The sequence below is a fragment of the Salvia hispanica genome, chromosome 2 (genome assembly GCF_029641045.1).
Source record: "Salvia hispanica isolate PSC_SH4W2 chromosome 2, Shi_PSC_v1, whole genome shotgun sequence".
In the NCBI taxonomy this organism is placed as follows: Eukaryota; Viridiplantae; Streptophyta; class Magnoliopsida; order Lamiales; family Lamiaceae; genus Salvia; species Salvia hispanica.
Genome location: NC_142693.1, coordinates 3,435,115 through 3,462,145, shown reverse-complemented (window position 1 = coordinate 3,462,145; position 27,031 = coordinate 3,435,115). Strand labels below are relative to the sequence as shown.

Sequence of the window (27,031 nt, the reverse complement as noted above, 5' to 3'; positions counted from 1 at the left end):
GTCGGGGACGGCGGTCCGACGTCCGCCGGGACATCCGCCATAGCGGATGCTCTTATCATTGTTCATTTCTGAAAAATTTTGATCGTGCATTCACATAGGAATTAAAGTGGCAAAGAAAGTTCACGATAATTTCACTCTTTCACAAGGACCAGAATATAGTTTTCAACATTACGACTCATTATAGTTCTAAGGATAACATTATACTTCTAAGGATAAGTGTTTAAGACTCATCATAGTTATATGGCTAAAGATGTCCATATTTGATTGTGCGGGTTATAAGAGAGTATGTGAAAAAAAAGTTAATGAAAAAAATTAGTTAAGTGTGTGTTATAAATTTACAAGTTGACATCTACAATGTGGATTGATTGTAGATTGTTGACAGCTATCAATTTAAGAAAGTTATCAATGAACATATCCCTGTTTATATTTAATAAAGTTTTAGTATATATTTACACATTTTATTCTTAAGTATAAACATCATTATCTCCTCTTTATCCTCTGTTTAATTTTATTTTACTTTACTCACATCAGAAATTAAAACTATATAAATCATGTGATGAAGGGTAAATGATTCATTTAGAGTGTGACATGAGAAGTACATTTCTCCTTTTGTTAAGAATTCTTATTTCCTATAAATTAATTGGAATTTGTATTCAATATTTAAAAATCTCATGTTATGTGCATAGCACGGGCGATAATACTAGCATGAATAAATGACGGCATATGGGTGCACAACATCAGATATGTGTTTCAATACACTGCACATGATCCTTGCCCTAATTTAGTACTCCCTTCGTCCCACGCATTTCTTTTCGGCATCAAATTTAAGAAAAATTTGTGTTTAATAAGTTAAAAAAGGTAGAAGAGATAATAAAGTTCTAAGAGAAAGAAGAGAGAGTAAAGTAAAAGAAAAAATAAAGTAGATGTGATTAGATGTTTTGTTTTTAGCCAAAAAGAGAAATGACTCAAATAAATTGGGACAACCCAAAATAAAAAACGACTCAATTAGTAACTTGGGACAAATAGAGTAATAATTTTTTACATTAAATCATCATGCATGAAACACGAATATTTATAATTGTCTAAATTCTAGTATTTCCTTTCGGTTCCATTATGCTCCACTAATTAATCATCATAGTATAGATATACAGTATAAACACAACACCATATTCCAAATATAATTGTTATATAGTCTCATATGTTACTATAGACCATTCTAGTCCAGTCTAGCCTCGTACGTATGTAATTGAGATTTCGTTTAAATTCTAAACAAATTATCTCTAATTTGATTTATTGTATGTGAAAAAATTAATTTAAATTGAGAGTTATAACGAAACTAATTTTTATCGTCGATGATGTATAAGTGCATCACCTTGCATAACATGATAGCCGATGATGAAGGTACAGAAGTCATCGATTTAGGCGATGAGGAAGCTGAACCTAGCTCCGGTGTAGCGACCCCGACCCACTTTCGAGGTTTACCGATGGGCTACAATGAGTTTTTAGTAGCAAATATCACAATGCAAGACCAACAACTCCATGCTCATCTCATGTTTGACATAACTGAAAAAATTTGGTCATGTAAGCCGTTGAAATTGACGATCTTTTTAGTATTTCGGATTGTGATTGTGGCCTTAATTTTATGAAAATTTCGTTGTTTTAATATACTAGAAAAAATTTAAAATTAAAAAGAAATACTATAAAACGAAGTAGCTGTTAAAAGACATGGCGGATTATAGGTAGGAATTAAATTAATATAGAGTGGGTTATGGGGTGGACCAGCTGATTCTCTTATGGGGTATAATTAGATTATTGAATTATTGCAAAAATACATAAGTATGAATGATTTTCTTATTAGTCGTCCATGAAAAATATGAATTTTCTAATTTTGTAATAATTAAACAACACATCACTCATACACATCATTTTATATACAACTTATACTATTATGGGGTGGACCAGCTGATTCTCTTATGGGGTATATTATAGGTTATGGGGTGGACCAGCTGATTCTCTTATGGGGTATAATTAGATTATTGAATTATTGCAAAAATACATAAGTATGAATGATTTTCTTATTAGTCGTCCATGAAAAATATGAATTTTCTAATTTTGTAATAATTAAACAACACATCACTCATACACATCATTTTATATACAACTTATACTATTACACTAAACTACTAATAATACGGAGCACACTTTATACTCACATTACTTACATTATCCTTTATCTCTTTCTCGCGTTTCACTAATTACAATATACATAAAAATTCATGCAGAATCAAATATTTATGAAGTACCCCCATTGTTCAATAGTACTTCATTCGTTTCTTCATAGTTGAGTCATTTTTTCATTTCGGGAAGTTTCTTCATAGTTGAGTCATTTCTACATATGGTACTCCCTCCGTCCCAGTTTTATAGTCACATTTTGCCATAAAAGTCCGTCCCACATTTATAGTCACATTTAGAATTTTCCATATTTGAACATAAAATTTTACCCCATTATTCACTAAAATTACACCCAAATGCCATTATCAACATAAAAATAAACCAAAACAAAAATAAAAAAAAAAAACCAAAAAGTCAACAAGGGACTCACCTTCAACCAACTCACTTAATTTATTATACACTTCTTCATCTTACTTCATTTATTACACACTCCACCATCTCACTTCATTAATTACACACTCCACCAATTCCTTAAAACTCGTGCCCTAACTAAATGTGACTATAAATATGAGACGGAGGGAGTAACTTTTTTCTCTTTCTTACTTTACTCTTTTTTACTTTATTCTCTCTACTTTATTCACTGTATACTTTATTCTCTCTACCTTTTTCTCTCTCTTGCTTTTTTTTATCTATTTATTTAACACACTCAACATTCATTTTTAAAACTCCGTGCCAAAAAGTTCTGCCTCAACTATGAAGAAACGGAGGGAGTAGTAGAGTATCTTCAATTGGATGTTGCATAGTAGTAGAGACATTTCTTTTTTTTTTAGTAAAAAGTATTCTCTTTGTCCCATAATAGATAGTAACTTTTTAGTTCATTCCACAAAAGAAATCATATTTCGTGTTTTTTTAAAAGTTCTCTTTCACATTAATATAAATATAATATTTTCTCTCTCCACTTAACACACAAAACAACATCTCCTAAAATATCGTATTATTGCCAAAGTATGTCATTTATTATGGGACGGATGGAGTATCACATTTTATCACTTTTATTTTTTCTCTCTTTTACTTTATTCTCTTTATTTTTTCTCTCTTTTATTAATTTTAATTAAATATTTTACAAACATTTTTTCTTAATTTTCATGCTAAAAAATATACATCCACTAAAGCAACGACGCGCGGACCTAGGTGGGGTCACCGACGCCACCGTCGGCCAGCAAGTGTTGCCGGAAAACTTGAATAGTCGACCTCTAACCCGGTGCAACTCTGCCTCTGACCCCACAGCAGGTCCACCCCCACCCAATCCTTCGGCCTTTGTAGGAAAATAAGAAAAGATAAGAAGAATCATTGTTAAGAATTGAGGAAAAATATGGAGGAAGTCGGGAGGCAAAAGTGGCAGAAAGTCCAGATCTAGACGAGGAAGACAACCGTTCTGTTTTTTAATTTTGTCGATTTATTTAGTTGGGCATGTTTTATTACAATTAATTGGGCTTGCCTGAATAAAGGAGTATAATAAATAAAGAGTAAAGGTCAAATATGGTCCCTAACATATGGTCATTTTATCAATTTGGTCCTTAACATTATCTTTTTGATTATTTGGTCCCTCACAAATAAACTCGGACCCGAATCGGTCCTCACTTAACAGAACCGTAAAAAAATAGACGATGACCGCAATTTGACTATATTAAATTACTAATGGTAATTAATTATACCTAATTATAATTCTTTTCCTATTAGCAAAATTGGAAAAAAGATAGTATCAGTTGCAAAATGAAATGAATAATTTGTAATTTAATAGGAATTAAGAATTATAATTAGGTATAATTAATTACCATTAGTAATTTAATATAGTCAAATTGCGGTCATCGTCTATTTTTTGACGGTTCTGTTAAGTGAGGACCGATTCGGGTCCGAGTTTATTTGTGAGGGACCAAATAATCAAAAAGATAATGTTAAGGACCAAATTGATAAAACGGTCATATGTTATGGACCATATTTGGCCTTTACTCATAAATAAATGAATAATTCCAGTCTATTTTTATTTATTAACTGATATTTTTTCAAATAATAACCAAGAAATGATATAATTTCACTCTTATCATTTCGGTAAAATACAACACTATTAAAGTAGGTACTCTTTTATTTATTTTATTTTTTGGGGTTTGGGGGGGGGGGGTATTTTATTAAAAGATTGCTAGTGGAAATTGGATCTAACTTATTACAAATATAAATTATCATAAATAGATATAGCCTATTAACAATTAAAGGGCGTGTATACTTTCCAGGTTCCCATTTTCAATCCATTTTCAATTAGACAGAAATATAGAGAAAATAGATATTTCCCTTGTTTACGTTCTGTGAAGTTAAAAAAAACCTGCCTATTTAATTGCTGCCAACATATTCATATATGTCAATAATGTGCTAAAATTAGAAAAACGGCAACGAAAAACAAAAAATAAGAGAAAATAGAAAATGGATCACATTAGCATCAATATAAACCAAATAAAAAAGATAGAGCAACCTCAACAGTGTGACATTACCTCTGATGTCATAACATAAGATGTTGTATGATTATATACAAATCAACCTACACTTTTTTTCAAAAAAGAAATCAATGCACATCTTTGCATACACAAGTTGCAACATTTATTCATCAAACTGAAATCACCACAATTCTTGAAATGTTAAAAGGCAAAAGTGTGACAAAGCTCGACACTTCTTCCTCTCAAGATTCAAAATCACATTTGAGAGCTCTCATAGAGAATACACATTTTCCGTTACAGTAATTTCACAAGATTATTCTATCAATTTAGAGAAGCCATCCTCGAGCACAACTACAAACTTGAATACTTGTGGTATCCAACTATTTACAACCTCAAACAACTGCTTCTACATCAAGAATCACCAATCTTTTCCCTAACTCTCCTCTCATTCACTTCAAACTCAAAGCTCTACCTCATCTAGCTGTGGAGTTAAAACCCGATGACAACGAACCAGTCCCCGACTAATCCTAGGTGTAGACGTGGAAAATCCACTTCTCCCAAAACATGTAGCCAGTTAACAACCTCCTCAATCCTCCCCTATTCGTTGAAACGACTCATCTGCAGCTCTTGCTCGTCGTGTATGTGTGGTGCTAAAAACCGATGACAACGAGCCACTCCTCCGACTAATCCTAGGTGTAGAAGTGGAAGATCCACTTCTCCCAAAACAAGACATGAAGCCGGTTAGCAGCCTCCTCAATCCTCCCCTGTTCCTCGAAACGCTACCTCTAGAACTCCAAGAAACCCTCCTCGGCACCCCATTGTTATTGAACCCGCCATCCATTTCCGTGTAAACAACCGGGAGCTCGCCTCTCCCCCCTCCAGAAAACCTCCCCACTGCAAAACCACCCCCGGGCAATCTCCATATCGTCATCCCCACCGTCTCATCCTCACTCCCCACCTCGTTCCCTCCTCCTCTACCCGCGTCCCCACCGCCATTCCCGTTCTCATTATCCTCGGCTGTCAGCTCGTGCCTACACACGGGGCACGAATTCCTCAACGAGAGCCACGGCAGGATGCAGTCCTGATGGTACAGATGACTGCAGGGCATCTCGCGGGCGTCGCTCCCCAGCTCGAACGCCTCCTTGCAGACCGCGCAGTGCGATTCAATCGCAATGTGGCGATCGATTATCGGCACGGTCGGCATAGCCTCGATGGCGGCCTTCGATGCGGGCGGATTGCTGTCGATTCTCCCCATCCCGTTCGCCTCAATTTGCGATAGCTGATCCAGCAGCCTGTCGAAGCCCGAACCGAGCAAAAACTCCGACATCGTCGCCGGTAGCGGCCGCAGCCCCGACCCCGCTCTGTCGTCGTAATACAGCTCAAACCCTCCCCCACCGCCTCCACCTCCACCTCCGCCATCGCTGGCGCCACCACGGAGAAGGATGACAGGATTAAACGGCGACCGATCGCCTCCATTTCTGCGGCTCCTTCGCAGCCTAGGGCTCGATACGGACGCCGGCCCCGGAATAGGGCATGGCTCGGGCGCCTGCATCATGTACATAGCCGCGGCGGGGAAGCGGCGTTGCCTGGAGTCGGAAATTGAAGACGGCGGCGGCGGAGCCTCGACCTCTTCGACGAATCCGGAGCTGCAATCGGGGCAATCGATGGATTCCGGATTCAAAGCCCTGAGGAAGCGGTTGCATCTGTGGCACCAGTATGTGGAAGACATGGAAATTAATGCGATCTTCTTCTTGAATTGCAGAGAAAACAAGAAATGTATGAATCCGATTTTGGATCGGAGCTGAATTTGAATATTTGGGGAAAATTGATGAGTGCGTGTGTGTGTGAATTGGGGATCAAGAAAATTAGGGCTTATATTGGTGAGGGTTATGAGTGGGAATAACGCCGACGGGGAAGGGTAAAATCGGAAAAGCGTGTGGAGTTGATTGAGATGCAGCGTGAATTCAACGCTTGGAATGAAACTGTTGACCTGACGGCGTTGAATGGGACGTTAGTGGGAATTAACTGTGCCATTTAAATTAGAGTAAATTGCGGAAAAATCAAATTTTGATTTACAGCTTTAAAAATTAATTGAAAATTATAAATTGGGATCTGTGTACAATTATCTAAGGTAAATGGTTTTAGTTAAATTGTTATCTACTATATGACAACCATCAAATTGTACATGTTTGATAATATTTATTTTATTTTCGCAGACTTCTCAATTCATCTGATTTGTAATTTATTTTTTGAGATTCACATTATCTCTATATTTATCTATTCAATGAGAATTATGCTCTCTACTCCGTTTTCATAAAGAATTGAGATTTCATCGTTGATTGCGTCTCTCAAATTTTCCACGCCCACCTCAAGAATTCTGCTCTCTAAGCCGTTTGTCATAATTACTTACTACATACGTAAGTGCCCAACTTCTAATCTATTATAGGCTATTCAATCATCACCCTCCATTGCATCTCCATTCCAAACCAATTGCATAGCAGCAGATTTTATCCCACAAATTCTCAAAGCTACACATGAATTTTGTAAAAGATAACACGTATCATATTGATCGGAATAGATCTCCTACTCTATTCCTAATCCACCTTTCACAACTTAATAAAATAACATGGAAGGGTTAAGTGATGATTACATAATTTGATCACATTTAATTGGCTTTTGATAATTTGTTCTTAAATTAGTACTTTTAGTTATCTTTTTCATTTAAATTCAGTTTAGCTAAATTTGTATACGGAAATTACATAATTTTGTTTTTGAATGTTCTTATAGTAGTGTACTTCAATGTCGACACGGTTGGACTATATTGTTCTAGAAGTCAGAGTAGACCGTGACTAACGGAAAATATCATAACATAATTTTCTTTTCTTTCTTTTAATCATCCACTCATTCATTAATATAAATGGATTGGGAAATTTTCCCGATTATATTTAAGTTCTTAAGCATTTTTGTAAGTTATAGTCATTCTTAAATTTTACAATTGTACGTGACATTAGATATGGCAATTCAACCCGAACCTCATGGGCTGACCCGATTAACCCACTAAAATTAGAGGATTAGGACTAACAAATTGCAACCCGGTTAGAAATCAGGCTAGCCCGTTCGCACTGGCCCGTTGAGACCAGGATGCTCAGAAATAATTTTTACTTATTTTTCATAAAATTTTTATGTGTAGCACTCTTTCCTTCTAACTCTTTTAAAATATTTTTTTTTTCTTTTTACACTCTAGTCTTTAACATCTATTAGTATCATTTTTCAAAATGATTGCAAAAGAAAATACTACCAACTACCTTGGGACTTGGGACGAAAGGAAAGGAAGTACTATTAAAAGCAAGAGTCTATTTTAGAGTAACTACATAAGAGCACTCACAATGAGAACCTTAAATTCGGACCTCGTCTCATAGCATATCTCCATTCCCTTTTACCATATCAGCAGCCCATTTTTCTACAATGAGAGTCCATCTAAGAGTCTATCTCATTTTTACATCAACACTATTTTCTTTTATTTTTAATGTTAATGTCTAAATAATTTAAATTAAAATACAAATTATTTCTCGAATCACATTTTTTTCTCACACATAATTAAGGATGAGGTATTTATATGGGAGGAAATTTAATAAATTAATTTTAAAAAAAATTGAAAAACGGTCCCAGCGCCTCGCAATGGGGGCCTATCTTGGGGTTGATGGAGAGGCGATGAGAGATCGGCTGAAGCGCTAGCTCGGCCTTGGGGTGGAGGCGTTGGTGAGTGGAGACACCTCTCTCTCCACGTTGGAAGCCGATGGGGTGGCCGAATGCCCAGCCCTCGCATCGGCTACCATTGTGAATGCTCTAAAGATAGTGTTTGACTTTTTTTTCGTTTCATACAAAAAATATTAAATTATTACTCTCTCCGTCCGCGAATAGGAGTTCCGGTTGAGTTGAGTGCCAGTTTTAAGAAAAGTTTGAGTGTAATAATTTAAGTGTGTGATAGTGGAATGTGAGACCCATTTATATTATTATTTGATTTATTCTTTGAAATAATGAAATCTAATATTAAGAGAGAGAGTGAGAAATTGCAATAAAAGTGGATTAAAATTAATTGCAGCTTCTAAATTAAGGGAAAAATGGGGTCATTTTTTATACTCCCAAGATAAAATGTCTAACCGGGACTCCTAATGGCGGACGGATGAAAATGGCCAACCGGGACTCCTATTCGCGGACGGAGGGAGTATTTAATACTCCATCCGTTCGCAAATAGGAGTCATGTTTTTCTATTTTCGTCCGTCCGTGAATAGGAGTGTCGATTCACTTTTACCATAAATGACAATAGGGTCCTACATTTCACTAACTCATTCAACTCACATTTTATTTAAAACTAGTATATACATGTGAAACCTATATTCCACTAACTTTTTTTCACCACTTTTCTTAAGATTTCTTAAAACATGTGTCCCTAAGAAATGAGACTCTTAATAGTAGACGGAGGGGGTACTGCACAATATTTTTTCTTCATGAATCTATATCGGATTTTCTACAAAACAGATTCTCTATGCCTCATAAAATGCAAGTTAGGTAATTTTTTTTAGAAACTCAAGCCTTTATAATTACGAAAACTTGAACTTATTACCCGTTAGTAGCATTTCAACCACTACGATGGTGTTCGATTTCCAAAATAAAATAGTAACTAAGATATAATCTAGGATTGAGTTGAGAGATTATTTTAGTCATAGGGGGTTAACTATGATAATTATCACATAATTATCCATCTAGGATTGAGTGTAGGATTGAATCTCATTAACCAAACACCCTACAAATTTAATCCCGGATACAATCTTGCAAGCCGTACACCCCTTACAAATAATGTTGAAAAATCAAAATAGTTTCAATAAAGATTGTCTTTCCTCCTGGGAATATAAAGTCAAATAGACGCGCTGATTAAAACCAAATTATTAATATTTATTTTATTGGTGTGACATGTACATTAATTTTTCATCAATATAGAAAATTATCGATTTATTTTCATAATTTCTGAAAATGAAAGGTTTGGTTGGGAGATGGCCCTAATTCTCTTCTTTACTATAAATATATATTTGGTTTTTTAATCCACCCAGTCACAATTTTGTTCCCATTATATTCTTCAATCGATTTGGGATTTCTAAATTCACTTTTTTGAATGATTTTTTTATTTCATTTTTATTTCTTTGATCCAGAAGTAATTTTTTGGTACCCAAATTTCGCCTCCCCACTTCTATTTTTCCACCACATTTTGTGCTCTTCAACTATTTGAGAATATAACACCAATATTTCTGAGCAATTAATTTTCCCATAAGACGTTTAGTATACAGCCTTTGCTCAAGTCGAGTGGCAACTAGAAAAATCGTGAATTAATGAAGTACTTTTCTTTTTTTGGTAATAAAAGCGGCAAAGGCCGGTAAACAAAGCAAACTAACGAGGGTATGAAATACCAAATCTATCATGAAGCAACCAACTACTGACACCTAAAGGTGGCGTCTCAAGAACATGAACACCTCTCTGAAAACTATATAAGCACAATGTGACAAAAAATCGGCAGAAAAATTCCCTTCTCTATGCACATGGTGAATCGTTACTGCATCAAACTCTCGGAATAACCCACAAACCTTCTGCACTATGGAGCGGCTATTAATAGACACTTCATTTCATCCCATAATCATAGAAACTCCGACAAGACTATCACTCTCAACCTCTAACTTCCGAAATCCCAACTCCTTGGCTAGCTTGAGCCCATAAAATATGCACCATATTTCTGCGGACAAAATGGAGCAACTTCCGATGTTAGCTACGAAACCAGCTTTCCAAATTGATATCATACCAAATTTAAAGCTATTCTAATTAAATAGTTTCAGACATAGTAAGTCTATCATAAAATTTCTCATGGTTTATATTACAACTATTATGAATATTCTTACCCAATCAAAATTTAAATTTTGATAATTGTTTTTTTCTTCTTTCAATTTTCTGTTTTTATTTAATTATAATTTGACACTAGTAGTAATATTTTCCAGTGAAATACTATCGTGCATAGCTACTTGTAGCTGATAATATTTAAGTTTGTTAATAATGATTAATTTATCAATTAAGTCAGCTTTGATTTAAAAACAGAACTATTTTATTCCTATTTATAATATTTATAATAATGCAAGGAATAAATTTATCTCGGCAAATGAATTTAATTTTAAAATTATTAAAACAAAAAAAAGCAGCTTACAAAATCTGCAGGCTTTCGTCTCAGTAGAGGGGAAGCTGAAAATGGCGGCCTCCAATTTTTCTCTCTTATCTTCTTCTTGCTCAATATGCAATAAACTCAATCCACTCCTCTTCTCCACGCAGCCACGCCGCCGCATCTCTCTTTCTCGTTCCTACTACATTCGTTTCAGAAACACGCGCTTCACCACTGGTACTATGCATTTGGAAATTTGTCGCCTTGGTTATGAATTATTGGAATTTTGGAATGTAATTGTTTTTAATTTCTGCCAGAGATGAAATTTGTAGTGTTCAGTTATAAAAATCTTCTATTGGTTGAAGCTGGATTGAATGTGTGGCGCTATTCGTTTTGAATTGATTGTTAGGTTTAGTGTAGTTTCGTTCACTGATTTTTTAAATTATGAATATATTCAGTTGCTGGAATAGCGGATAATGGTGTATTTACATCGCCGGAAGTGGCAAAAGCTTTTGATTTTACTGCGGAAGAGAGGATATATAAATGGTAATTCATGTTTTCGTTTATGCTTCTGGTAGTTTTGAGGTTAATTCCAAGTTATAATGAGGATGAAACGAAGATATAATAATTTGTTTTGCCATTCTGATGTTTAAGAACAAGAATGGAAAGTAGAGGAAGGTTTTCTTGTTATTAGATGCTGCGGAAAAAACATAGTGTTCGAAGAACGAAATACCACGTGCTTGCGGCTTTGGTCTAGTAGTTGTGACATTGATTTGAAATAAAAAAGGATTGTGCAGGATAACTTTGATTGGTTCAAAATGGATCTCTGCATTTATCTAACCAGATCAGTTCCAAGTTTAGCTGTCACTTGTCAAGGGCTTCTCAAGTTATTTTCTTATGAAATGATGAAGTTTCATCTCAGTTTGCCCTTAGTATCACGCAAAGTGTTTATCTTGTATATTTAACACTTTTTTTGCGATGTTAATGTTAAGCTTTGACATCCCCATTATGGATATAGGTGGGAGTCTCAAGGATATTTCAAGCCAAATCTTGAGAGGGGAGGTGATCCTTTTGTAGTATCAATGCCACCTCCTAATGTAACCGGCTCGTTGCACATGGGACATGCTATGTTTGTCACTCTTGAGGTTGAAAAATGAAGATGCTTTTGACATATGCGTGTTATCACTGAAAAAGTGCACATCAACATTTTCCGGATTAACTCTGTTACAAATGTAGGATATAATGGTAAGATACAACAGAATGAAAGGGAGACCTACACTTTGGCTTCCTGGAACTGATCATGCCGGTATTGCAACCCAGGTTAATACTGTATCTAACACCTCATTTTTTATACATACATCAGTCCAGTGTCGTTAAAAGAATTTCTTCATTAGCAAGTGGTATTCTTTTCTTCAAAAAAGAAAATCGGTCCCAGCTTGCTATTTACATGATTTGGTTCAATGAATAATGAAATGATTTTTGCATTTCTAGTGTGTAGCATTATAGGGTGCTTAAGATCACGCTGTTTAGTTATTTAAGACAATAATGGGACAGGTGTCAGTCCCAACGTTGACATTAGGCTGCACCTGTGGCTATACTTTGTGCAATATTTCCAGTTTCATCTGATGTGAGAAGTTGCTCCTTTTTTCTCTTATGTTAAAACAATTCTTTTTGAGCTTTGAGTTTCTATTTCTTGTTGATCTGTATGTATTGAAGAAAGTTTTTTTTTTTTTTTTTTGGTAAACCCTTCTATGGACTAACTTATCGTTACTTTCAGTTGGTTGTGGAAAGAATGCTGGCTGAGGAAGGAATTAAGAGAGCTGACATGGGTAGAGAAGAATTCACAAAAAGAGTTTGGACTTGGAAAGAAAAGTAATCTTTTTATCCTGCTTCCCGGAGTACTAGTTTTACCTTACTATATTGCCTGTTGAGACCTTAATTTTAAATTCGTGGCAATTTTTCAAAACCGTTGCACATTTTTGAGTTAAATAATTACCCAAATGCTTTAGAATCTTAGATCTTATGAGAATCATATGGATGTGCTTTAAGTGAGTGAGTTGATTTCTTGGATCTTGTTGAGAGGCTCTACTTAATATTCTTAATAGTGATGATACCTGAGTTATTTTTTATGTTCACCCAGATCTATGTCTAGCTTAGTGAGATATAGCAGTAGTCTGTCACTTCATATTTTTCAGTAATGGCCGACCATGCCCTTTTGTCAATAATGGCCGACCATCCGCACTGCAGTTTCTGATTTTATATTGCTAATTTTGAAAATTCACATTATCTTATAGATATGGCGGGACAATAACAAATCAGATAAGGAGACTTGGTGCGTCTTGTGATTGGACCAGGGAACGCTTCACCCTTGATGCTCAGCTGAGTCGTAAGGCCGTTTTCATCCTGTAAATCCTCCATCAACCATGCATTATTGTTAGCAAATTTAGATTCAGACTCATACAACATAGTCAATGGTTTGAGGTCTTATTGGTTATCTATACTACACTTATCTCACTCTGGTTCTTGCAAAGTTCAGTACTGTCTCCTATCACCTGCATTTAATGTTTCTTAGAGATGTTTTTTTGTACTGAATTTCACTCTTCCAACCGTTTCAGGAGCTGTTGTTGAGGCCTTTGTTAGGCTCCATGATAAAGGTCTAATCTATCAAGGTAGGGACATATTTTGGACCCATGTCATAGGGTTTGAATTAAAGCTTGTTTCTTAAATGTCATTATAACTTTTTTCAGTATACATCAAACTTAAACTAAAATATCATGGCTACTATTTTTCTTATTGAATCATTATACAAGGACAATAAAAACTACTCCCTCCGTCCCATAAAAATATGGGCGGATGAGATGGCACGGGAATTAAGACAAAATTGGTAAAGTAAGAGAGATGAGTAGAACTGTATGGTAAAAGTAAGAGAGAGGAGGAGAATGGTAGTTAAAGTAGTGTTAGTGGATAGTGAGACCTACATTATTAAATTGATATTACTTTCCAAAAATGGAATGCACATATTTTTGTGGGACGGACGAAAATGGAAAGTGCACATATTTTTATGAGCCGGAGGGAGTATTACAAAACTGTTTGAACAGCATAAAAGGGGACAATCACTCCTGAGAAAATTAGTGTAACTGCAAAGCCCAAATCTTGTTTTGTTTATACTCTAGCAAATCACTTTCTGGATTGATGTTTTGCCTTTTCAGTTTTGTATTTGTTTCATGCTAATTGCCCCCCTAAATTACAGGATCTTACATGGTCAACTGGTCCCCTAAATTACAGACTGCAGTTTCTGACTTGGTACGCAGATCATGACACTTTTCCAGTTTACCTCCTATTGGCATCTTATTTTGATGTGATGAATATTTCTCTTAGGAAGTAGAGTACTCAGAAGAACCAGGCGCTCTATACCACATTAAGTACCGAGTTGCTGGTGGTACAAGGTATCTTAACGATCATAAATTATTGCAGATCAGTGAAATTTACTCTTGCTTGAAGCCTTAGGATTCATGAGGTTCCCCTGATAAATGCCTGTCTTGGACTTCATTTTTAATATATGTGTATTTGACTATATGCTTGTGCGTAGTTGCTTTGGCTGCTCAAACTTCTAGCATTATTTATAATGGTACTTTACTTGTAGTAATTTTTGGACTTGGATTGTATTTTTGACTTTTGACCAACATCATTGATGATTGTATTCACAATATTGACCTTGTATTTGACTTGGCATGTAAAGCTATAACTTTGTGTTGAAGCTCAACTAATTAGGTTCTTTTGTTAATCTCAAGTGTCATTATTGAAAAACAATGTAAAAAGTATAACAAATGCTTAGTGGATGACAACTAGAACAGTTTACTTATTGTTGCATGAATACATGCAGGCTGCATATTCAGACTACATGCCACAAATAATGTAGTAACTTCTCTACTGGCAATCTTTTACTTATGTCAAACCTGCATCAAATGTGTGTCTAGTATCATTCCATCCTCTTATTGTTGGTCAAAAAGGTTTTAATAGTATTCTCAATGTTGGAATTAATTCATAAATGCTTTATGTTAAGGTGAGAGGATTATAGAAAGAACTGAGCAAATGAAAATTCTCAGTAAGAAGCCTGAAAATAAATTTGGAAAAGGTAGAATTCTGACATGAATCAAGTGTATATGAAGCTTACTATTCCCAGGACACTTGCAGGAAGCAGCAACCTATATATTCATACTCTTAAAGCCATGATTTTTTTCATTACATCACAGGGATGACTTTCTGACAATCGCAACCACAAGACCAGAGACTTTATTTGGAGATACAGCAATAGCAGTGAATCCAGAGGTAACTTTTTTTATGTTTTGATGAGTCACATCAAAAACTACCATGAGATTCGTTTTTTTGGAGTACATTTATGGAGATTGATTTTCATTTATGGGATTCCCACATACATTTTTCATGTAATATCTCAAGACAAAAGGCTAGTGGTTGGTGAATCTCAGTAATGGATCCTATTCCTGTAAACAAGTCAATCTACTGATAATATTCTAGACTTCTAGTTCCTTTTTTCCTACTCGTATGCTAGTTGGTACTTGGACAGAGCCTTCCTTCCTTCCATATTATTTATCCTGCAAAAAAAATTCTATCCTTCATAACTATGCCTCTCCATAAATCAACTAATGTGTGAAAATCAAGAGTCAAGACAAGCCAGTGGTGGAATCGTGGGACTATTAATATTTGAGTGGCTTGTTGCTTAACAACTTACAACATTAATGCTGAGACTTAGGCGGACTTTCCTCGCTGCTTCTAGCTGAATTCAAATGTTTTTCCTTATATTTAAAGTGGTGTATAAGAGATACGTAAATGTGACATTTTAAAACCCATATAAGAAGATGTGATCTGAGTGTCTAGTGAAATTAGACAAATTTAGTATGGAATTATATCAAATTTACCGTTGCCCTTGGGGTTTGAATCCACAAATATTTTAAAATTGTCAACCTATTAGATTTAGCTGGACAGTGGACTGTTAGATTGTAGATTTGTCTTTATAAATCTGTATGGGTCATCATTATCAAAATAAAATTTCTGTTTCTTATCCCCAACAAGAAAATTGGTATCTATATGAAGTCTAAAGGTGGTTGTTTAAAGCGTTTGGCCATTTCCTGTTGTTTACTCATGATGGACTCGGATTTCTTTTTGTGCCCCCTTTCCTGAAAAATAATGTGGTTGAAGCAGTTCTTTAATCTAAACAGAATCTTTGTTTAGTTTATGGTCTCATCTCACAACATTTTTTGTTTATGTTTCTCAGGATGAACGATATGCCAAGTACATAGGAAAGATGGCTATTGTACCAATGACTTATGGTCGGCATGTCCCCATAATTTCTGATAAGGTAAAAAACCTTCTGTCATGCTTGCACCAGCTGGTGATATTATGAACCTTAAGCAACCTCCTTCTGAAGATTAGGGGGGAAATGCTTTAGTGGTCAAAGTTTCAGGATCATGTGCAGATAGATGCTATTGTATCATGAATACCCTAATTGACTGTATTAGAATAAGTTAGAAAACACATTACCGAAAAAATGAATTAAGTAAGAAAACCTGTACCCATGCCCAACTTATAGGCTGACTTATAGTATCTAATGTTTTATAGTTGTCTTTCATCTATTGAATTCTTGTACATATACTTCCTTCTTATGTAATTATAATATGTGCTGAAGATTAATTGTAACATTATCTATCTGATTTTGAACTCCAAGCAAGTCAATCCCTGTGAAAATACATACATATTTCCTTTCCTTCTTCCTGTAACCATTTATGGGGAGGCTTACAATTTCTGTTATCATGTTGTGATTGACTATAACCAGAGATAAACACCAATTGCTTGATTGGTATTATCTTCATCAAAGTGCAAATTATATACTGCTAAGTTGATTTTTGTGCTCTTCACAATACAATAATATCTTGTTTCTCCTTTTTTGGCATCAAGCAAAAAGTAACAATAAAAGCAATGCTAGTTTAATCTTGCTTGTTCTTTCATTTATGAGTGGTGATGTCCCATTTCTGGATATAATTGATTTTGGATGATGCAGTATGTTGATAAAGACTTTGGAACTGGTGTCTTGAAGATAAGCCCTGGACATGATCACAATGATTACCTACTTGCTCGGAAGCTTGGGCTTCCCATTCTTAATGTCATGAATAAAGATGGAACACTGAATGAAGTTGCTGGTTTATACTGGTAACTGTTGAGATTATAGTGTCAAACTGCTTGAAGTGGCTTATAAAGTCCTATTTCTCCTAGTTAATCTTACTGAAATGACAGTGGTCTTGATCGGTTTGAGGCACGGAAGAAACTCTGGTCAGAACTCGAGGAGACAGGTCTAGCAGTGAAAAAGGAGGCCTATACTATGCGAGTTCCTAGATCACAACGTGGTGGAGAGGTGTGCAAAATATTAAATATGGGTTTGCATGAAGATGCACCTTTCTATCTTCCTTCTAATGCAAAGTTGCTTTTATCAGATAATAGAGCCTCTAGTAAGCAAACAGTGGTTTGTGACAATGGATTCATTGGCAGAAAAGGCTCTCCATGCAGTGGAAAAGGGAGAACTAACCATCCTGCCCGAAAGATTTGAGAAGGTATGTAACACCAGTTACATATTCCTGTGCTCATCATTTATTTATTTAGCCTTCACCATGTCTACTGTTAGCTTTGAAGCCATTGATTTTATTGATGCTGCCTAGTCTTGAGCTTTTGCTTTTTAGATTTCTGAGCAGATCATAGAGGCAACATAAAGCATCAATTTCTGACTACATTGCTCTCTTTAATTTCATTTAGTTGTTTTTATAAAAAAGTAAGTTATTTGTTTGAAGCTGGAGTAATATTCTCACTTGTGTATCTTATGATTATAGATATATAATCACTGGCTGTCAAATATCAAGGACTGGTGTATAAGCAGGCAATTATGGTGGGGGCACCGCATTCCAGTTTGGTACATTGTTGGTAAAAAATGTGAAGACGAGTACATAGTTGCTAGGAATGATGAAGAAGCTCTTGAAAAAGCACGTGAAAAATATGGAAAGGACGTCGAAATATATCAAGACCCAGATGTTCTTGACACCTGGTTTTCAAGGTCCGTTGTCAAGCAAATCAATTGAATGCAGTTCTTCATTTATACCTTCCTTTCTCTGTGTAACGATGTTTCTTCTTCTCAAGTTAAAAGACTGTTTTGAATAAATGAGCTTATAATCACTCGTGATCTACCCTGCGTATGCTAACAAAGAATTATGTTAGAATGATACCTACCACCTTTTAGGCGCCACAGCAGCTGGCTATTCTTACAAGCAACTGTATTAAAAGTTTTATCATACTATTCCAGAGATTTTGAAGAAGAAAGTGCATAAATCGGTAGAACATTAATCGTCTCTTGACAATTTCTCTTTTATCATGTACTGCTGCGCGTTTTCTGGTACTATGAATGTGTTGCGTGGGTGACGTTATTTTCTTAAATGCTTTGCCCAATAATTTACATGTTCTTAACTGTAATATGACAGCTTGCCAGATGAGTCAAACTAATCACATATGTTATTTCTTAGTGCACTGTGGCCTTTCAGCACTCTTGGTTGGCCAGATGTGTCAGCGGAGGATTTTAAGAACTTTTATCCTACATCAGTTCTTGAGACCGGGTACTTACACCTCTGCTTGTGCTTTACTTTTACCTTTTTGCATACTTTCAATAGTGCAATATTTACAAGGAGAAGACCACTCTATGTACTTGAAATTATACTTTTGCATTTATATTAAATGGAACATCAGTTACAGTTACCCAAAGTTAGATACAGCAGCAATGCCACTCTCATGAAGTAGAGGTTTTTTTTTTCGTTTATTAAGCTTCATAATTTTCTGTCAGATTCATGCTCCTGCAGAGATAATGAGAGATATGTTAACCCAATATACTGGTTTTACTGTCTTTTGAATCTATGTTATATCTACTCTGATTCCTTTTTCCCTCTAAAAGGGACTTCCCTTTTGAACATAAAGAAAAAGCTGCTTCATTTGAACAGGCATGACATATTGTTCTTTTGGGTAGCAAGAATGGTGATGATGGGGATTGAATTCACGGGCACAGTTCCATTTTCACATGTTTACCTTCATGGACTTATACGAGATTCTCAAGTAAGCAACAGAATGTGAGGCACAGGATAGTGCCTCATTCAAAAGTCATCTTCTGAACCATTTCTAGATCAAAGAATATAATTCACTTCTGATAGAATATCCTTACTGCTGGTATTCATATTTTGTAGGGCCGCAAAATGTCTAAATCGCTTGGAAATGTTATAGATCCACTTGATACAATCAAAGATTATGGAACTGATGCTCTAAGGTTCACTCTCTCTCTAGGAACTGCTGGCCAGGTCGGTTTCCTCTAGAATACCTGCATGTTGCTCTGGAATATGCTTGAAGTCCCAAAACCTGTCTAAATGTCATGTCCTCTTATTAATTCATATCCTTTTCATGTTATAGGATCTCAATTTATCAACTGAAAGGTTGACTTCTACTAAAGCTTTCACCAACAAACTGTGGAATGGTGGCAAGTTTGTGTTACAGAATTTGCCTCCTCAAAGTGATTTATCAGCTTGGACAGCTATTCAGGACTATAAGGTTCTTTGACACAACCATTGCACATTGATCCTGGCACATACTTCTACTTTGTGCTATAAATATATGGACGATTCTGAGAAGTAAGGTTGTAATTTTGCAGTTTGATGAGGAAGAGTCACTGCTCAAGCTACCTCTACCTGAATGTTGGGTGGTGAGATACAATCATATGGTGGTATTGTAATGATGTATGAGCATTCTTTCACCTTTCTAATGAAATGTGATTTATGCAGGTGACAAAACTTCATATGCTGATTGATGCTGTCACCATGAGTTATGACAAGTTCTTCTTTGGAGATGTTGCCCGGGAAATCTATGATTTTTTCTGGGCTGATTTTGCTGATTGGTATGTCAAGTTGTGTTGGCTTGTCCTTGTTTTTTTTTTAAAAATTTCATTTCAAGCAAGTGGCACATCCAAAAATCATTCGAATCGACTGATTGTTTTTGAAGATCATAGATTAGATAAAAAAAAAGTGTGATTGTTTGCTTTGTTTATCTCTTGATGCGTTCCAAAATATGTAAATCGTTACATTGACAGAGTCTACTCTGGGAGTTGAATCTCAGAAATCTTGAGATGACATGTTTGTATCGCCAAATTGAGCTTGGCATTTGTTCTACAACAGTTCTGTTATTTTGCTTGTGTAGTTATTGCTTATGTTCTTATCTCATGCTTGTACATCCCATGATAATTGCTTTCTAGGCACTCAAAATTTGAATTTTACATTGCATGAGTAATGATTAGAATATTTGTCATCCTGCAAAATGCATTTTTCATAGTTTCTGGTTCTTCCTTTCACCTCACTGGTGCTTACCATTTTTCTGGTTAGGTATATTGAAGCAAGTAAAGCCCGGCTCTATCAAGGAGATGACTCAGTTGCTTCTGTGGCACGAGCAGTTCTCTTGTATGTCTTTGGATCAATACTGAAATTACTTCACCCATTTATGCCATTTGTAACTGAAGAGCTTTGGCAGGTAAAGACTGTCTTGGATTCTTATAGGCATGTTTTAATTTGCTTTCAGAATAGTCATGATATTATATGGATCTATTACACAAGATGCACGACTTCACAATCACGATATCTTTTGTTCCTGGGCTAGCTCGTGTTAGTTTTTGGCTGTCAGAATTTTACCCATGCATATGCTGTTCAGGCTGGACATCTAGATGTTCAAGCCTAACCATGTTGTTTGGATTTCTGATTTTTTTTTTGTTTTTCATATTTGGAATTGTAACTCTGCTGTTTGCTATAATGGCCCCTCTTTACATTTGTGTTATCCATACAGTCATTACCCAACAGAAAAGAAGCTCTTATAGTATCAGCTTGGCCATCAACTTCTCTTCCAAGGCAAGCCGAATCCGTGAAGAAATTTGAGAATTTACAGGCTTTGGTAAGTTCCAACCTTTCATTATTAGCCTGGTCATGGAACAGTTGGATGATTGTTTGCATCTGCTTTATCTCAGACGAGAGCAATTCGAAATGCACGGGCAGAGTACTCTGTTGAACCAGCAAAGCGTATATCCGCATCAATTGTTGCAAATGCAGAGGTTATCCAGTATATTTCTGTAAGTTGGCCAAATTCTTTGGTCTATATAGCTTTGGATTAGTCAACCGGATATTTTAATTTTTTGCTAAGCGATTTCACCTAAAATAATCTCACATTATGTGATTTCACTGTATGATTCACGATGCAGAAAGAAAAGGATGTTTTGGCTCTTCTCTCTAGACTGGATTTGGAGAACGTAAGCTTTACCCAATCTCCCCCAGGTAGTGCTCTTGACATCAATAGAATAGCTAATGCATCTTGTCTAACCTCAGCTTTGTTTTTGTTTCAAGAAATTTCATTTATGTAATGGTAATCCTCGTACGATGACTTTGGGCAATGTTTTATCACAAATGAATTTCAGGAGATGCTAGTCAATCAGTCCATCTTGTTGCCAGTGAAGGTTTAGAAGCATACCTTCCACTTGCTGACATGGTAGATATCTCGGCTGAGATGCAGCGCCTTTCCAAGCGCCTAGCTAAAATGCAAACCGAATATGATGGACTTATGGCTCGCTTAAGCTCTCCAAGTGTAAGTAGTCGAAGATGATTATTTTGTGTTTTTCTTTCCTATTTTCTAGATTTACACATGATTGTACTCACGTCGACCAATTTTATGCGCTAAATTTGATCATAACTAGTGAAAAATTGAAGAAAGTCTATTAATATGCACACACTTGTAAAGTTAGTTTTCTTCAGCATTAGCTGAATACAGATTATCGTCTCTGTAAAAACCAACGTAAATGTCATAAAACGAATCTAGTATCTTCCTTTCTTGTGAATTTATGTATATTTCAGTTACATTTCAGAAATCCAATCATTTCTGTTTTTCTACAGTTTGTTGAGAAAGCTCCTGAGGATATTGTCCGTGGGGTTCGAGAAAAAGCAGCAGAAGCAGAAGAGAAAGTAACTTTAACAAGAAACCGGCTAGCTTTTCTCCAGTCCACAACGCTCATGCCAAATCAAGCTCAATGAAGTCCGATATTTCCAACCTGTACTCGTCTTATTCTATCACGCTTCTGGTAAAGATGACTCACGATGCATCACATGGATGGTCTAATTTTCATGTACAAGATCAACCTTATCGTCGTCCTTGTGCAGTTTGCTCGGATCTCTCGAATACAGCCAAAGTTAGTGATCTTCTACTCTGAAATATGAATTGATGTATAGCTATTTTGGTTCCATTTCTTTAGCATATTCTGTTCTATAATGTTTGATTCTTCAAGAAATAGAGAATTTGGAGATGCAAATTACTAATTGTTACGGAACAATTGAACATGATATGGATTAAATGTTTTAAATGTGCCAAATTTTTGGGTATTCAGACAGAGTCGAGATGAATAAAATCCTTGTGCTCCCAAACTTAGTTATTCGAACCAAAATAAACTTTCTAGATTTAGATATATTTCTCAATACTAATTGCTATATTGTTTAAAAATAGATTAAAATTCATTGATTACTTGCGATAAACAAAAGTAGTTAGCGATCAAATACAACTATTAATGATTATAGAAATGAATTTAATTATATTTGGTTACTATTTTATATTTTGAATTGGGATGATTGTCATAATTTAGTTAAATTTTGATCATTCCCATAAAAATTGAAAACATAATAATGAAATTATGAAGCTTCAATTTTTCTCAATTGTCTCATTCGTGTGCGAAACGACATCTTTTAGTAACTCTCAAACAAATTTATTTCATTAAAATGAGTATGATTCATATTTTTTTTACTTCTTTTCTTGTTTCAATTAAATAATAACGTTTTGAGCATCACCAAAAAAATCGGTTTATATATGGATTAAACAATTAAGAACCAAAAAAAAACCTTATGATACTGAATCAGAATTTGACCAAATTTCATATTTTAACACTAAAATGATATAACCATGCTCAAGCTTTTTGTTTAGCTTACAAGCTTCACTAAACGAGCTCAAACGAGTTATTTTCAAGCCGGCCTCCGAATATCTTGGGAATAATATTTTAAAGTGACTCTAAAACATAGTATAATAAACAATCAAATGTAAATAGCATGCAAATTTGCCCTTCATTGTTTCAACTTGAGGTACTCAATATTGGCTATTTTACCCTCCATTTTCTTTGCAATTGTAAAACGAAGGTACTCAATGTAATCAACACCATCTTTGAACACTCTTGGCTGAAGCTTCTCATCCACCATACTTTCCAATGGATCCAACTTCACATCATTACCTGGAATCACAAATGCTGCAGCAGACATTCTTGGTTTCTCCACATTTGTAACTGCCCTATGCTCAATGCTCTTGTATCTCCCGTTGCTCCACGCCTGCACGAGAACCAACAACGGCCAATGTTTTATAAGCCGAACCAACAATCGAATCGGCGAAGCCATTGTTTAATTCATGATTCAATCGGTCAGATCGGTTTTACCACTATCGAACCGAAATACACCATACAAAAACAATAAAAATTTAATGATAATAGTGTACAATTAAATATGCATATTATAAAAAACAGTAAATTTTATTAAATAGTAAAAATAATTAAATAATTACTTTATACATCATTCAAATACCTTCTTAATTTTTAATTTTACTATTGCGTTATTTTATTAATATTGAGTGTGTTTTATTACATTTTGATATAATTATCCACAATTAAAAATCATCATAATTCATCGTCTCGCGCCAAAGCGGTCGAACCGACTGATCTGATTCGAATTTTAAAACACTGATTTAATAATGTACTTACCTCCATTGTTTAATTCATGATTCAATCGGTCAGATCGGTTTTACCACTAATCGAACCGAAATATGTACACAACAAATCTATGTATACATGCATAATTAAATATTATACTCCATATAATTAATTAATTAATTACTTTAGACATCATTCGAATACCATCTTAATTTTTGAATTTACTAGTGCATTATTTTGTTAATATTGAGTGTGTTTTATTACATTTTTTATACAATTATCTAACTCATCATAATTCATCGTGTTAATTTGCGCCAAACCGGTCGAACCGGCTGATCCGATATCCGATTCGATTTTTAAAACACTGATTTAATAATGTACTTACCTCCATAGCATCACCAATGTTGATTACCAACGCATTCGGGATCGGCTCGACGGGCACCCACGCGCCCTCGTGCTTGATCTGGAGGGCGGTGGTCGCCTCGTCTTGAACCAACAAGGTGATGGAGCTGGAGTCGGAGTGCGGGCTGACCCCAAGGACTAGATCCGGCCTAGCACACTTGGGATAGTAGTTCATTCTTATCCCTTGCTTCACATCTCCATGTAGCTTCTTCAAAAAATCTCTTTCAACTCCCATCAATAGTGACAAATTGCCAAAGATCTCATCACTCACTCTCTCCAACACACCTGCATACTCTTCCACTGCCTCCCTGCATTCCAATCAGAGATGTAAGTGATTCGTATTTCTTATTGGGATGTCCCTAATTAAGTAACACATTCTGATAAAAAAAATTAAATAACATTTATTCTCTCTCATGCTTTATTAACTTAATGAACACTTGTTTCTTAATTCTCGGCCAAAAATTAAATGCATCACTTAAGTCGGGATAAAGGGAGTATAATTGATGATATGACCACATACTTGAAGCCGGGGACCGTGAGAGGCCAATACTTGACGTTCCTCGCCTTAGCAGGCAACGTGATCAAGAAGAGGAGGTCGTTCCAGTCGAGCTTCTGATCCTCGGTGACTACATAAGCCTGTCCGTATCCCTCAACATCGTTCGCTGCCATAGCATATCTCTTCTTCTCAGCCAATGGCAGGTCGAAAAAACCGGTCATTGCAGCCTTCATCTTGGCTAACACACAATCCGCCCCGTGGTTAATTATCTGCATTAAGAATATGTCTTATGTTACAAACCGATACGAGACACTAGAGTCTGTAACAACAACAACAACAACAACAACAACAACAACAACAACAACAACAACAACAACAACGATGAAAATGTACCTGGAAGAAGCCCCATTCCTGGCAAGCGACGTCTAGCTTGGTTCGTTCATCTTCGTTGCCAGCAGCGAGCAAAGAGAGATCGATGACGGGAATGTCATAAGAAACAGAGGCTAAGTCAGAGGCTTTAGGCCTGTCCTCGACGTGCTTTATGTATCTTTCGGGTATGTTTTGAGGGTCGTTTCGCTCTATCTCCTGCGCGCTCGGAACTGGCAAAGAGCTTCCATAGCCTAATCCTTCACCCTCTTGCAATGCTCCCATTTTCACAAACTGCACTTCAACTTTACTAGATTGAGGTATTTACAATGCATTAAGAATCTTAGTACTAAGTCATTTTGGAGATGCCCCTAGCTAGAAATTTGTCATGATAGTAGATAGTTTTGATTGATAGAATGGGATAGATTCCAATTTAGATTCTTGCATTTGGCAATTTTGTAAATGGGAGATTACTGCCACCACAAATATTTTAAGTTGGTTTTTCCAATCATCTTTGTTCTAGGCTTCCCTTCATCGTATTAGTTGTCTCTAGTTCGGTAGTAGCAAAGTAATGCAAAATTATTTACTCCCTCCGTCTCAGATAATTTGGGACACTTTGACCTGACACGAATTTTAAGAAATCTAATGAAAAGTGAGTTAAAAAGGTTGATGGGATATGGGTATTACATTTAAAGTATTAGTTTTATAATAAAATGTGAGTAAGAATGAGTTAGTGGAATATGAGGTCCACTACAAAAAATGGAAAAAGTGAAGTGGGACAAATTATGTGGGACGATCCGAAATGAAATACTGGGATGAATTATCTGGGACGGAGAGAGTATTTAGGAATCTCTAGTGTCTATGATAGTTGAAATGTTCTCTTGTCAATTATGTGCAAAAGCTCCAGTCATCACATTGAAACAGATAAAATTTATTATATTGAAATTCGTACTCGAAATTTAGAATATATAGCTTTTAATTGCCACTATTACGACTGCTCTATAACATATACTACTACTAGCAATCTTGTTGAAATACAAAAGTCCAGAGCATTTTTTTAAAGGACAATAATGGCTCCTAAGTTACTCTTTAGTCGTGGTGCCTCGAACCTTGACTTATTATTGCTTTGTGGACGGGCATCTCACAAGCCACGGTACATTTCTTTGTCTACAAAGTTTGTCGCCTCAAGTTCAATATGCAAGATAATTGAATCCAATAGAACCAGGGACGGATTTAGAAAATGATCATAGAAGGGGCAAAAATACATGTGGGGATATTTGAAGTGCTTGAGGAGGGGCATTTAAAGAAGAAACTAATATTAATTTTTTTCTACAATAGAATTTATACATAGATATGAAATTTTGAGGGAGGGCATTTTCCCCTCCTCCTTGCACATTAGATCCGTCCCTGAATAGAACAAACCTATGCTCCCTTCGGTCCTCATCAAATGTCACATATTTCCTATTTGGATGAATCCTAATAAATGACTCATATCACTTTTACCAATTTTAGTATCACTAAAACTAGGGTATATACACTCTACTGATTTTTCCCAATCATTTTTATCACAAAATCAAATAATTTTTTAAAATCTGCATTGATAAATATATGACATTTAATAGGGACCGGAGGGAGTACAACATTACAACTCCACAAACTAACTTACAAAGACACCAACATTCCCAAATGTCTTTATCAAAGACAACTTCATTATTTTTAAATTAGTTTCAACAGAGTTAGTTACCTTACCCCTTTATGTGTGACCTATAAGTTTAAAAATAATACTCCCTTGGTCCCACAAAGTTTGTCCCAGTTTGACCAGACACAGATTTTAAGAAATTGTTTAATTTTGTATTAAATTGTGTAACTTTGTCCCACATTAGGAGATTGGGGAGTGTAATTAATGTCTATTTTTGGAAAGGTTCCAATTGGGACAAACTTTGTGGGACGAACGAAAATGGTAAAATGAAACAAACTTTGTGGGACGAAGGGAATAATAATAACAATAATAATACTTTTACGAGAAAGACTAAAATGACAAGAGAATTATT

General features: G+C 35.5%; 2 protein-coding genes and 1 pseudogene across 2 annotated transcripts; 1 reads left to right on the top strand and 2 right to left on the bottom strand.

Moving 5' to 3' along the window:
- Window positions 1-4,804: 4,804 nt before the first annotated feature.
- LOC125223110 (putative E3 ubiquitin-protein ligase RHC2A pseudogene) lies at window positions 4,805-6,512 on the bottom strand (annotated as a pseudogene).
- Window positions 6,513-10,902: 4,390 nt separating this feature from the next.
- EMB2247 (protein EMBRYO DEFECTIVE 2247) lies at window positions 10,903-22,345 on the top strand. Its single transcript, XM_089065797.1, has 27 exons — window positions 10,903-11,091; window positions 11,313-11,400; window positions 11,873-11,999; window positions 12,091-12,174; window positions 12,632-12,726; window positions 13,149-13,240; window positions 13,470-13,523; window positions 14,105-14,157; window positions 14,233-14,300; window positions 15,108-15,183; window positions 16,148-16,231; window positions 16,931-17,079; window positions 17,164-17,281; window positions 17,361-17,477; window positions 17,751-17,971; window positions 18,435-18,524; window positions 18,903-19,014; window positions 19,143-19,253; window positions 19,363-19,500; window positions 19,601-19,651; window positions 19,731-19,843; window positions 20,325-20,469; window positions 20,779-20,883; window positions 20,957-21,058; window positions 21,188-21,260; window positions 21,401-21,567; window positions 21,873-22,345. The coding sequence occupies exons 1-27, from the start codon at window positions 10,944-10,946 to the stop codon at window positions 22,008-22,010; spliced, it is 2,919 nt and encodes a 972-aa protein (XP_088921923.1). The 5' UTR covers window positions 10,903-10,943; the 3' UTR covers window positions 22,011-22,345.
- A 731-nt stretch (window positions 22,346-23,076) lies between these two features.
- On the bottom strand, window positions 23,077-25,265 carry LOC148931399 (protein LATERAL BRANCHING OXIDOREDUCTASE 1-like). The gene is made up of 4 exons (XM_089063770.1): window positions 25,008-25,265; window positions 24,639-24,883; window positions 24,102-24,426; window positions 23,077-23,342 (listed from the first exon to the last, which is right to left on the bottom strand). Exons 1-4 carry the CDS (start codon window positions 25,263-25,265, stop codon window positions 23,085-23,087), a joined length of 1,086 nt encoding a protein of 361 aa, XP_088919896.1. The 3' UTR covers window positions 23,077-23,084.
- Between the last annotated feature and the right edge of the window lie 1,766 nt (window positions 25,266-27,031).